This window comes from Sardina pilchardus, chromosome 3 (assembly GCF_963854185.1).
Source record: "Sardina pilchardus chromosome 3, fSarPil1.1, whole genome shotgun sequence".
NCBI lineage: Eukaryota > Metazoa > Chordata > Actinopteri > Clupeiformes > Clupeidae > Sardina > Sardina pilchardus.
This window is the reverse complement of record NC_084996.1, coordinates 10,304,188-10,317,198: the sequence shown is the minus strand read 5'-3', so window position 1 is coordinate 10,317,198 and position 13,011 is coordinate 10,304,188. Positions and strand designations below refer to the sequence as shown.

General features: G+C 42.3%; 2 protein-coding genes across 2 annotated transcripts; one reads left to right on the top strand and one right to left on the bottom strand.

Annotated features, from left to right (window-relative positions):
- Positions 1–4,582: 4,582 nt before the first annotated feature.
- On the bottom strand, positions 4,583–6,742 carry LOC134076080 (GTPase IMAP family member 4). The gene is made up of 2 exons (XM_062531082.1): positions 5,997–6,742; positions 4,583–5,075 (listed from the first exon to the last, which is right to left on the bottom strand). Exons 1-2 carry the CDS (start codon positions 6,727–6,729, stop codon positions 4,978–4,980), a joined length of 831 nt encoding a protein of 276 aa, XP_062387066.1. The 5' UTR covers positions 6,730–6,742; the 3' UTR covers positions 4,583–4,977.
- A 2,322-nt stretch (positions 6,743–9,064) lies between these two features.
- sult3st1 (sulfotransferase family 3, cytosolic sulfotransferase 1) lies at positions 9,065–11,898 on the top strand. Its single transcript, XM_062531081.1, has 6 exons — positions 9,065–9,294; positions 9,432–9,640; positions 9,840–9,966; positions 10,155–10,249; positions 11,445–11,625; positions 11,726–11,898. The coding sequence occupies exons 1-6, from the start codon at positions 9,153–9,155 to the stop codon at positions 11,851–11,853; spliced, it is 882 nt and encodes a 293-aa protein (XP_062387065.1). The 5' UTR covers positions 9,065–9,152; the 3' UTR covers positions 11,854–11,898.
- Positions 11,899–13,011: the final 1,113 nt, after the last annotated feature.

Here is a 13,011-nt window from a genome sequence, read left to right as displayed (position 1 = left end):
TCTAATGCTGGTCCCAATTCAGCACAGTTTTCCAATCTGGCCCCGTCTTTACAAACATCCTTTATCCCCCCACTTGTCCCTTCCCAATGTTATTTTCTCACAGTTCTCCTGTCTGATTTGAGTGCATCTGTGATGGTTTTCGTGTAACCTGCGTTGTGTGGAACCACCGCGGTCCAGCCCTGCACACGCCCGGACTCGAACCCGCGAGACAGCAGCACCTCGGATCGGGAGTCGAGCGCGCTAACAATCCAGCTAAAAGCCCAGGCTACTAGCTTTCATGCCAGCAGCGCTCTTGAAGCGTCGGGGAGTGAGGTTTTACTAACGTTCCACCGCATAGCTAACCAGCTAGCACCCGTTACACTCACCCCCCTAAACCTCACTCCCGATCCGGGTCACGGCACCATTGTAACCTGCGTTGTGTGGAACCACCGCGGTCCAGCCCTGCACACGCCCGGACTCGAACCCGCGAGACAGCAGCACCTCGGATCGGGAGTCGAGCGCGCTAACAATCCAGCTAAAAGCCCAGGCTACTAGCTTTCATGCCAGCAGCGCTCTTGAAGCGTCGGGGAGTGAGGTTTTACTAACGTTCCACCGCATAGCTAACCAGCTAGCACCCGTTACACTCGCATGCAGATAAAGTCGCTTTGTTTACAGTTGCTGTTTTAGCCAGAGCAAGTGGATGTTGGAGTGCAGTGTTGAAGGTGAAATAATGTTAAAATTCCACAGTTTACTGTAAACATGACAACAAATACAAACACAGAAACAAGACTCTGAGTTAGACTATTTGCAGGGTTTTATATGGCTCTATCTGACCATTTGCTGGTCAATGACTAATGTTAGATTAACAGCAAGGCTATCACTCCAGATTGTCAATATTAACAGAAACACAAAATGTTGCTGATGTTACTTGTTTCCTATGTGGAAAACGCATTGGCAATGTTAATGTCGCAGTCTGTCCACAAAGGAAACCAGTGCAGGTCACAGTACAGGTCACAGCACATGCCCCAGTACTGCGCTGTTGTGGCCCAGTAAAATCTGAAGTCTTGCGGACTACTCGTCACAAAGATATCACTCACAGCCTACTGTATCATATGAACGAGTGGAATCTATGCCTTCCAATGACAGTAGTGCCAAGTCGCTCCGATTAATGGTTTGCAGGAAAATCAACATTGAATTCCATGCAAGATCAATCATATTTGAATTCTGCACACAGCTCTGCATACCCTGTCAAACCCTGTGTAGTCTACTGTACGTACACTGACATGAAAGGCATGCTTTTTATTGACTGGAAGCAGAAGTAGCCCACAGTTTACCTTATTACCTAGCAACTGCCGCACAACCACACCTATAACCAGACCCCACTATGTAGTTACTATGTAGTCTAGTGTTGCTGCGGTTACATGTCGGCAGTCCGACATCCTGCCAGTCCGACATCCCTTTCGTCCGACATGCCGCTATTCAGACATGGTGTTATTCCGACATGCTGCCAATCCGACACATTTTAGTACCCCTATTCCGACAGTTGACAAATCCTATTTTTTCCACGTCAATTTAACGGACCCTATGAGCCCGACGGACGCAAAGTGCGTCAAAAAACACACCCATTCTTCTCTGTTACATTGCTCCTATTAGTCACAGCAAGATGAGACCTATATTGCATGAAAGAGCTCAGAACCGGGGCTTTCCAACGAGACTAGACACGTGTCTGTACCATCAAGTAGGCCTATGAAAATAAAAATAAAATCATTAATTTAAATGAAAGTAGCCTATATCATATTTACAGTCTATATTGCTCTGCGTTCACCCACGCAGCCACTGCTCTCGCTTGGATTACTCCGGGACCAGGCATCGCACAGACATAACACGCATATCAAATGAAAGAGGAGAAACAGAGCTTTCCATTGATGCCAAACACATCGATCCTTTTGTGTTATAGAAACAGACGAAGTGACAACAAATATGAGTCATATAGCTTCGGCTACCGCTATTCGTTTGATTTACTCGTGAAACCGTGGTTAAAAAGATACGGCTTGCATGTCAGATAAAAGAGGAGAGCTAGAGCTATCCACAGATACCAAATACCTTCTAGGCCATAAAACAGACGAAATGACAGCAAAATAATAACTTAATTTAGCTCCACTTAATCCGCGAATAAAGAGAGAGAGAAGAAAACGTGCCATAGAACTGCTTTCACTTCCCCAAGTCGTGCACGCAACAGACACATCGCTAACCATATCAAGAAGTCTTCACAATGACATTTTAAATGTGAATCTTTATTAGTTTACACAATTGGATATTATGACATTAATAGCCTATTAATGACCTTATGTCGGAATGGCACGTTGTTTGAAAAAAAAATTAAATACCGCCACTGCGACCATGAAAAAAACAAATGTCAGAGTGGTGGGACTTTTTCCCATAAAGAGACATGCCTCCACTACGACAATTGGACGTCAATGTCGGAGTGCTGGTATGTCGGAATGAACGGCGGTAGCCTGTTGCTGCAATGTCCCGAATTTTCACAAATCAAATGGCAACTCTGTTGTGTATAAACAGGCCTAACTATCTACTGGTATCTAATGAAATCCATGTATACAATCAGGTCTTTCAGGTCTCTCAGGCTTGAACCATGCTGAAACCGCAACCTAGCTAGAGAACAGAAAGGACGCCTATTTTTTTCCGCTTGACATAAGTAGTTCTGTGTAGAAACACCAACCAGACTCTGGAAAGAGGTCAAGTTATGTCTAAAATTGAGGACAAATTAACCAAAATGAGGACACCCCCCAATAGCTACGCATAGGCCTATTGTTGGGGGGGTTAATTTTTTGAGTCAATGCTCATGTTTAGAGCACTGATTAGGCCACACGGCCTCCTTCATATCCGTTGCTCAAACAACACTGCAATTGCAACCTAGATAGAGATTTGACTATTTTTCCACTTGATGCAAGTGGTTCTGTGGAGAAATACATTGAAATAGGGTGACCTTAACCAGCCTCATATGACTTATTTATTCATTTCGCTGCTCTGCTGCTCTTGCACATTCCGCAGCCAAAATTCAACCATGTTTGGGGGTTAGAAATCCTGATGATTGGTCACCCTAGACAAATAATGAATATAAGCTAATGCTATCATTGTGGCTAACTAACTACATGGTCAGAAAATTGATGGAATTACAGTAGAAAGAGAAAATGATTGTGCCATTGTTAAGTTACTCAGTATAACCGTCTTTATGTTTCACAAATACACCAACGCGGCCAAATTAGCCTCCCCCTCAACCAATGCTAGTATTATTGTACTGTTGGACCTGACGTTAAGCCCTAAAGCAAGTAAAAATGTTATTTCCACCACACCTCAAATGATCCTACCAGAGAGGGAGTGTGTGAGACAGTCTTGCTTTGTGTGCAGTGTGTGTTTATATACACTACTCATGTGTGCTGGACATGCACATTCAAAAGTTTAGAGAAGGTCATGTTAAAGGTTTATTCTTGATTGGATGTTAGGCTCATCGTGAAATTTCACCCAAGCCGAATATCCCTGACTTTGTGTGTGTGTGTGTGTGTGTGTGTGTGTGAGAGAGAGAGAGAGAGAGAGAGAGAGAGAGAGAGAGAAAGAGAGAGAGAGAGAGAGAAAGAGTGAGACAGTCTTGCCTTGTAAAAATGTAGTATGGAAATATGAATAAAAGTATTTTAGTGACCTACTGTAGGGTCACCCAGCACCCCATCAACATCCAAATGACTCTATTGGAATTGTTTGTGCTTTATTTGTGCATGATGGTGCAGGCAAAATAAACATTTGTGCACTATTGTTTCCTGTGTTATGAAGGGTTATTTTGCAAACCACAAATGAGTGGTTTTGGGCTAGGTTGATGTTGACCTGGAGAAACATAAAAATGTCATCATCTTAGTTACCACGGCTCAGGTAGTTATTTAGGGAAAACTGCATTTTGGGGGTTTTCGGTGGGCCAGCGCAAGGAGAAGAGTGGCCCCTGGGGACCAAACAATTTTTTTCTAGTGTTCAAGTAAAATCATTTTACTGGGGCTACAGTGTACATGCCCACCAATTTCCATGTGCCAAAGGGTTTCCGTTTCCTGGGAATCATTGACCAAAAATTCAGGAAACTGATGTCGGGAGAAAAAAAAAAAAAACAACAGTGGGAGAATGCGCATAACTGCCAGCCAGCCTGGATGCACTGAGAAATCGACACACTAAAATGAGCCATAATAGTTTAATCAATTTAAAATGAACGTCATATTTAATAGTTAATTGTGTCATTATATACAGATTTGTCATTTGTATCGTATGATAATTTATCATTTATCACATTATCATACGATAAATATATAGCATCACAGCTAACTATTTGTGTATAATGTGGACATGGACAGTATATTACAGTATGTTATGAATATGGACAATATGCTTTACTGTTGTTTGTCAAATCAATCAATATTACAAATCCAGCCAGAGTATATTGCGCTGCAACTCTGCTCTCCACAGGTCACATTTGTCCTTCTTCTTCTTCTTTTTATTATGAATTCCATTTCAAGCAGTGTGTATAATATCATTGAGTATTGCATTGATAAATTGTCAATTGTAGGACCAGATGAAAAGAAATCAACAGCTATTACAGAAAGCAGAAGAGATGGGTAAACTCCCAGTCCATGAGCTGTTGCAGAAGGCATGCATGCCGCGGTGCCACATGTGTGCACTGCAAACCATTTTTCCCCAAAGCACACACCCAGTGCTCTGATCAACATCAAAAACGGTCTCATAAGTGAAAAGTTGTTCATAAACAAAAGCTCCGCACCGTTCATTTCAATAATTACACTGTTACTTGAAACTGGATATGAAGATTTTAAAATCAGTTACAGTTGGCATTGGAAAAGCAGGGTATGTTTACTTGTTCTTCATCCTTTTACAAGGCATGCTTTTGTTCTCTCCTCATCGTCATCTGTCTCTGTCAGTGCAGTGTCTATATCACTGTGTTTTGCAGCTTTGTCGCATACTAGAGCGGAGTCCAGACATATTGAGGTTAAAGTTGATTGCTGACTTCTTATGTCTGTCGTCATCTCCCTCTGTAAGACACAATTGAAAACAGGACTCAATAAGTGACTAAATATAGAGTACATTGTTATTGAAAATGATTGCTAGCAATACAAGCTATAGCCTGTTTCCAAATGTTGGGACACCGATGGATCGTGATCATCTGCAAATCTCTTAAACCCATATTTAGTTGCAAAAAGGACATAGACAAGATGGCAAATGTTGACATTCCATGAGTTTGACACATTTTGAGTTTGATGCCAGCAACATAGAGACTGGGCCAACAAAAAGCTGGACAAATTAAGTGATGCTAAAGAACTTGGGTGTAAGTCCCATCGGGTCTGCTACTTAGCCCTGTTAGTTGTATTGCACCTGGCACATTAAGAAAGACACATTAGTATCAGAAGACCTTTTTGGCTTGTAGGCCTTAGGCTATTTTGTGCTTTTGTCTGGTATTTTGTGATGTTTTGGGAATTCACATGGATTTCACTGGAGCAGATCTTGTGCACAGCTTCAGTAGTCTGTGTCTCTGAGCTGTCCACTTTCATCAGGCCATATAGCCTAAATGCTGTGTTAAACTAACTACAGTAGGCTATCATTTTATGTAGAACATTTAACATTTATTTTAGTAGGCCTACAGACATAGCACACAGTGGTAAACATGCCTCAGGAATTTAAAAACTAACATATTGACAAAACAAATCTCTGGTTTAATAATATTTAAAAAAATGTTTTGCACAATTCTCAAATAAATGTAGAGTTTACATGATAAGCTAATCATAGCATTCTGTTTTTATTTACATTGTACACTGCACCCCAACTTTTTTGGAAACAGGGTTGCATAATCTATCCCACCAGCTCACCAGTTATCTATGCATGTTGTTTGTCCACCCCATCCCAGTTGTGCAGGTGTAAAAACGGCATATGATACCATCGCATGCTCACATACTCACCCTCTGACATCTGTCTCTCTGATGCTCTCCAACTCCTTTCCATTGGAAATTCATTATCATCATCCACTTGCACCTCCTCCCATCCTTCATCTTCATCGTCTGCATCTTCCTCTTCTTCCAGTAGCTTCAGTGCCTCCCTCATTCTCCTCAGCTCCCTCTCTCTCTCCCTCATGTCCTCCTCTTCCCTCCGTTCCTTCTCCTCTTCCCTCTTGCTGGCCTCCAGCAGAATCTCCTCACTGGGGAGCAGCGTCCCTCCATTCCCCTCCACCATGGCCTGGATCTTCTGCAGCAGCTCGGCCACCTGGTCCTCCCCTCTCCTGGGCCGGCCGTGCAGGGCGTGGTAACGGCCGCCGCACTTGTCCACCAGGGCCTGGAGGTCCTCGTTTTCCTCCACCTCCTCCTCCAGGGTGGAGTCGCGGAGCCGTCGACTATCGAAGACGGTGAACAGCACCAGCGTGTGGCCCCAGGCCCGCTGGCCGAACATCTCCACGTGTTCCTCGACCACGTGCCTCTCGCGTCCGCCAAACGAGTATGCCAGTGGCACCACGAGCAGGAGGCCATGGGCACCTGGTTGGCACAACTCGGCGCCGCCAGCCACCATCTCCTTCCGGGCCGCGATGCTGGAGGATGGAGCTCCGCGCGAGGAGAACCACTCCCAGCCGGGGGTGTCCACCAAGGTCAGACGCTGGCCCCGCACCACTGCATGCTTCCGCTGGCTTCTCCGCGTCCTCATATCCACTGTGTCGAAGCCCTGCCGCCCCAGGATTGCGTTTCCTGCTGCACTCTTGCCCGCCTCTTTCTCCCCGATCAGGATGAGCCTCAGCTCGGAGTTGTCCGACAAAGACATGGCGGATCCTGAGGACACAGTCAGAGGAAGTGAATGTGTAACTGCAGTCTGTTTTGAACAACCTCAAGGCTCAGCACCACGGATTGGGAGGCGAGCGTGATAGTAAGGAAGTCAAAACCCATTGCTGCTCATACTAGTAAATCTTTTAAAGGGTGAGGAGGGAGTTTACTTGACTGAACATTCATTTCAAGATATGAAATGTATGGGATTTGAAATGTACTAGAATATAATATCTTTTTTGTCACTAGCCACGTTTACATGAACACTTCTATTCTGATTAGACACGGAATAGCAGCTCAATTGGAATACAAATTGAATGAATTGAATGAAAGAGTTGGTGTAGTACACTCGTATTCCGAAAGAACACCCATGTATACGGTCATTCAGATTGACTGCTGTATCTTCTCAAGGACAAGAAGGCAACAACGGCCATTCCAATCAAAGATTCTAAAGCGCTTGAGAGCACCAAACAGATGGCACAGTTTTTTTCAGTCGGAGTAGTTTAATCGGAATGACAAAAAAATTGTCCATGTAAATGTGGCTATTGTCAAAGATGCAACAAAATTTAAAGTACTGTTTCCTGTGACGCAGTGTGGAGTTTCCCTGCATGGTAAATTTAAACTTCCGATTTTGATGTATGGACAACTGAAATATCAAGACAAATTTTCAATGCTTTATAGTCCTAAACGGAGACCATTCTACGATCAGATCTTTAGGGGGGCTCAGCCCCAAATGAACAGCTGCCAGTGCCTCTCGACCCAAGAAATGGGCCTACTAATTTTGAGTTTAAAGATCTTTCAGAATAGGCCTACATTAACAAACAAAAGTTGATTAAACAAGGATCTAATATTACAAGTGGATATATCTTTTGATAGGGCAATACCCCATCTACCCATTTGGATGAGCCACACTGTTATGCATAGTGCCTTGCAAATGTGTTTGACGCTAAACATAATCAACAAAATCAATATCCATATGATGGTCACATTGTTATGCAACAAACACCGGCACAGAGCCACACTCACCTTTGGGGAAAATTAGGTTATGCTGGCTTGATCTTTCCGTTTCCAAAAGCTGAATGAAACCAGTTTTGTAGTTACAATCAAATTGAGACAACTGTCACAAACAAAAATATCAGGTCTGCGTATTTTACATTCTTGTTTACTTCAACTCTTTCCTATGGAAGCGCTCATCCTCTATCCTATGTTGCCCTTTGTCTTCCTTTCTGTACAGTGTTTTGCTCACTGCTATCACCTGTTGTCCAGAGCAAATAACTTTTATGATCGTGTGCACTCCCATAAAGCCAAAGTTCATAAGATAATCCCGTTGTTAGATACCATGGAAACAGAATCTAATATGATCATAATGTAAGCCTATAAAATGGATTTGTCAGTTTGAGTCATCCGTATAAAGGATTCTATCATTTAAACATCAAGCAGCAATTTCTTTCCAAATAATTCTTGCTTTGCACGATATGGATACTGGTTTAAATCTGCTATCTGCACTATGTGCAGCTACTGTGCTGCAGTATCGGGGGTCATAATATTTGATAGATTATTGACACGGCGCAATGTAGCAGAAATCAATTGAGTAATTTGTTTATTTAACAGCAACGCCACAGAATTTGACTTCTGCCACTTAGAATTTGTTCTAAATGTAAATGAATTAATATAAAATTCCTCAAACTTCCTTCTCTCTGTGCTGACCCATCCATGCTTGTATGGAGCATGGTATTGAATCATCAATATGTTTTTTCCTAGAAATGTGCTTGTGATGGGCATTTTATGAACCATGGAGGGAGGACGTTTGAAGCTTATTCGTCATGCATCAGAAGTTTCCATGTATCAGAAGTTTCCATGCATCAGAAGTTTCCATGTCTGTTATGCACTTTCCTGTCAGTTTGAACATGCACACTCTTAAAACAAATGTGCTGAAAACAACACAACTTGTGTTCAGATAGGGAAAACACAGTTTGTGTTGTTTCCAACACATTGCTTTTGTTATTTGTTATACAATATGTGTTGAAAATACCACAACTTGCATTGTTTTTTTAACGCATCTTTGTATTTAGGGACAACACTGTTTATATTGTTGTTGTTGTTGTTGTTTTAACAGTGCATTATCGGAAATTATATTAAACAACATCCTTATTGCTGAAGTGTTTTATCACCCAGGCCTACCCCTCATCCACTAGATGGCAACAGCATGACTTGGCAAGATAAGGACCACCCCAGTCCAAAGTCTGAACTCCAGGCATCAGGCTTTTCCGACACTATTTGCTGCAGCGCACAATCTGCCGGTTTTCAACCATGGAGAATATCACAGACTACCTTTGTAAATACAAAGACTATGTGTTTGCCATTGGAGTCACAACAGCAGAGTACATAGACTCGCTACAAAACTTTGAGATACGGGACAGTGATGTGTTTGTTGTTACCTACCCCAAGTCAGGTGAGAAAGTTTGGCATAAACCCAAGGAGATATGATTGATTTTACAGATGTATCACACCCATATCGTGAAAGTGGACTCTCTCTGTTTCTCTCTCTCTCTCTCTCATACACACACACACACACACACACACACACAGGCACGGTATGGACACAACAAATCGTGACACTGATCTGCGAGTCTGACTTCGAGGACTCTGGCCTTTACCCCAACAACTTGGAGAGAATGCCATGGCTGGAGTACCGTGAGGGCCGCCCAGACTACTCGCTGCGTGCCTCGCCACGGCTCTTTGCCTCTCACCTCACCCCAGTCCTCATGCCCCCAGGCCTCAGGGACAGAAGGGCAAAGGTGTGCCAAAAGAAACAATATAATCAGCCATACACTGTTTTTTTTTTAGTTCAGATCCATCAGTTGTGTACTGTATATAAAAGGTGGTTGTTAATTTCTCTAGCCATCTCTCTCTCTCTCTCTCTCTCTCTCTCTCTGCTTGTGTGTGTACTGTAGGGATTGATGGATGGCTGTATGTCTGCCTGTCTGTTTATTCCAGGTTATCTATGTAATGAGGAACCCAAAGGACAATGTGGTGTCATATTACCATTTCTGCCTTGCATGGGCCGCTTTGGAGACCCCAAAGAGCTTTGATGAATTTCTTCAGCATTTTCTTTCAGGCCAAGGTAGTAAAACAAAAACACCATCAAGCACTCAGTTTAGACCTCACCAATGTAGAGACATCCGACTAATTAATCAGGATTTTCATAATAACTGTAATCTAGGCTTTATACAGTAGTGACCAACATATCTCACAACTATTTTTCTATCACAGTATGTGAAAATCCCTCTTTCTCATCTCGCTTGTCTCTAGTTGGGGCTGCGTCCTGGTTCGACCATGTGCGTGCCTGGTACTCTCGGAGAGAGCAGTACAATATTTTGTTTCTGACGTATGAAGACATGATCATGGTAAGCACTACATCAGCCAAGTTCCCAACTGTACTGCTCATTGAAAAAGAGACCCAAGTAAAGCAGACAGGAAATGCCACACAAGACTTTCACGGCAGGACCATAGGTAAAATCTTGTGGAATTAAACTGAAACTTGTACATCAAACTCCAAAAGCAAATTCCACAAAGGTTTTTTAATGCCGGTGTTTACTCAGTTTCGAAGACAATACTCATTGATGTCATTCAACACTGATGCCATCAATGCAGCCATTTGTTCTGTTGAACAGCCCTGCTTACAGTACTGTCTGTAATCATATCAGTAGTGGTAAGCGGGAGAATTCCCGGTTGGCGTTTTGAGGCCAGCCTGATTAGGCTATTATGATCTTAAAAAGGACATGATATCGCTGTTTGTATAAGTTCTGTGTTGCACCTCCAGCAACTTTGCAATCGCTGCCCTGTACTTTCACTCCTCACAGCCCTGGTGATAACGTGGCAACAGCTACGATGACCTGAGATGCAGGGTATGAGATGGGAGATTTTAAATGAGCGATTTCCGATATCCCCCTCAAAAATAGGAATCAGCCCAAGTAAGATTGTATTACTCCCATGATCCATTGACAGCCTCATCGGGAGAGGCCCACTGGAGCTTGAAGTCTCTGTAATATCCAGGCGGAGCTGCAGAGCTAATTTAAATGTGCTTACAGGTTCGTCTGGGTTCACCTAAGCCAGCCAGCAGGGCTACCTGCTCCTGCAATAACAATACTACTGTTACTGTTAGATTTAGAAGCCACACTTTTGTCAAAGGTAAATGAGAAAACATGAAATAAAACAATGAGTTGGCTTCCTGAAATCATACAATTACCTGCATTAGACCCAGTTGGCGCTGAAGACTTTTTTTTTTTTACTTTTTGAGGCATGTTAGCAGAACTATGTATTGCATATTGATAGTGGTAGCAACAGAAATGTTCATATGTCGTCTATATGACTAAATAATACACCATAAAATGAATTTAGACTTTCAATTTAGAATTTGAAGATTTAAAGCTCAGCATTGATGTCAGCCTATAAATGCTGACAAATCATTTAAATGTATATATACAGGTAGATAATGTAGCATTTTTTCCCAACACATGACCTGTAGATATTGAGTAATTATGGATGGTACTGTACTTATGATATAAGCACTGAGCTCTTTTCCTAACGGTGCTCTGGCAGGACCTCCACACAGCTGTGCGGAAAATTTGCCATTTCCTGGAGCGAGATCTTGATGAGGCAGCCATCAACCGAATAGTGGAAAAAGCCACCTTCAAGAACATGAAAACAGACCCGAAAGCCAACTACGAGTTTTTGCCAGAGGACATGCTCAACAGAGAAAAAAGTACCTTTCTGCGTAAAGGTCAGACTGCATCATCCTTGATGACTCCAGAGGGTTTTTTTTAAGAGAAACATTGGCAAAAATAGTTTAGGCATTTAATAAAACACTTTAATTTTTGCAGGAACCATTGGTGACTGGAAGAACACCTTCACAGTGGCCCAGAGTGAAATGTTTGACTGTGTTTACCAGGAGAGAATGGGAGACTTACCTTTGAAGTTCATCTGGGAAATGAATGGACAACCTCTATGACATTGTATTATGAAGTTGCTCATGACATGGACAAAATAAAACATTCTTGCAAAAAATGATCTGTCCCCTCTCTCTTTCAAACTGCTACCTTTCCTCTGTGCTTCAAGTCACAGGGGCTGTATTTGAGCAACCATGGTTTACCTGAGGACCATTATTATTCTTAGACAGAATTAGGATAATCTGCTAATTGTTTCTAAAGAAAAAGTTGATTTTGATTGAAATGATTTCCTAGGAGAAAGTTATTTGAGGTGAAGAAGTGTTGAGATCGGCAAACTTTCACTGGAATAGAGTGGCTTCATGGCAGGCAGATGTATCTCTTCTTAATGTCCAATAGGGGGCACTACTGGGCTGTAACAGTGACACCCAGTCCTGTCACTCGCTGTGTAAGGTGTTGATAGTGAGCATTTTGTGTCTTTTTGAATAGAAGATTTTTAACAAAAAAAAAACAATATATAAATACGTGTGTGTGTGTGTGTGTGTGTGTGTGTGTGTGTGTGTGGACAGTAAGAGAAGTGCTAAAAGCTGCCATGTTCTAAGTCTACAGAGTGGAAAGTAGGCCTCGTGACAATAACACTGCACTCACTGGAGTTCAGGAGTGGCAGGCATCAGAAGACTGTCTGCATTTTCACCACCTCATTAAACTGAGGCTTCTTTCCAGTTTAATGAATCTTAGCCTATTTTTTGTCTTATATAGGCTTATGAAAAAAAAAAGTATATTGATACACAAAATAAGAGTGCAGGTGCTGTAGGAAGCGATGCTATCATTAAATTTCCATATAAGAAAATGATAAAAATAGCATATCATTAAAAAAATAAAAAAAAATCTCAGACATAGGCCTACAATTCACGTTGAGGTGAGATGCAGAGTACGGTAATGTCTTTATTTTTTATTCCCATTTTGGTATTGGAAATTGCCTCCCTTACTCCAGTGGATGACTGATGTGGGAGTGAGGTGAGGGCAAACTGAGACATACATCACTGCTGCAATTTTCCTCAAATAATCCTGCCAAAAAAACTGTCCATGACATTGTTGAATGGGCTACTACATACAGTATGACAATTTCTTCATTCTTAAAAATGAATTTCGATTTGCATCTCTTACAGTGTATTTCAAAACGCCAACTCGGTCCTGCCTCTGAGGGCGCATACAGTTTTGGC

Coding starts and splice junctions, on each gene's coding strand:
- LOC134076080 (XM_062531082.1), bottom strand. CDS start 6,729: ATGAGGACGCGGAGAAGCCAGCGGAAGCATGCAGTGGTGCGGGGCCAG. Junction 5,076..5,996: donor AGAGAGACAGATGTCAGAGG/GTGAGTATGTGA, acceptor TGTGTCTTACAG/AGGGAGATGACGACAGACAT.
- sult3st1 (XM_062531081.1), top strand. CDS start 9,153: ATGGAGAATATCACAGACTACCTTTGTAAATACAAAGACTATGTGTTT. Junction 9,295..9,431: donor TGTTACCTACCCCAAGTCAG/GTGAGAAAGTTT, acceptor ACACACACACAG/GCACGGTATGGACACAACAA. Junction 9,967..10,154: donor GCATTTTCTTTCAGGCCAAG/GTAGTAAAACAA, acceptor GCTTGTCTCTAG/TTGGGGCTGCGTCCTGGTTC.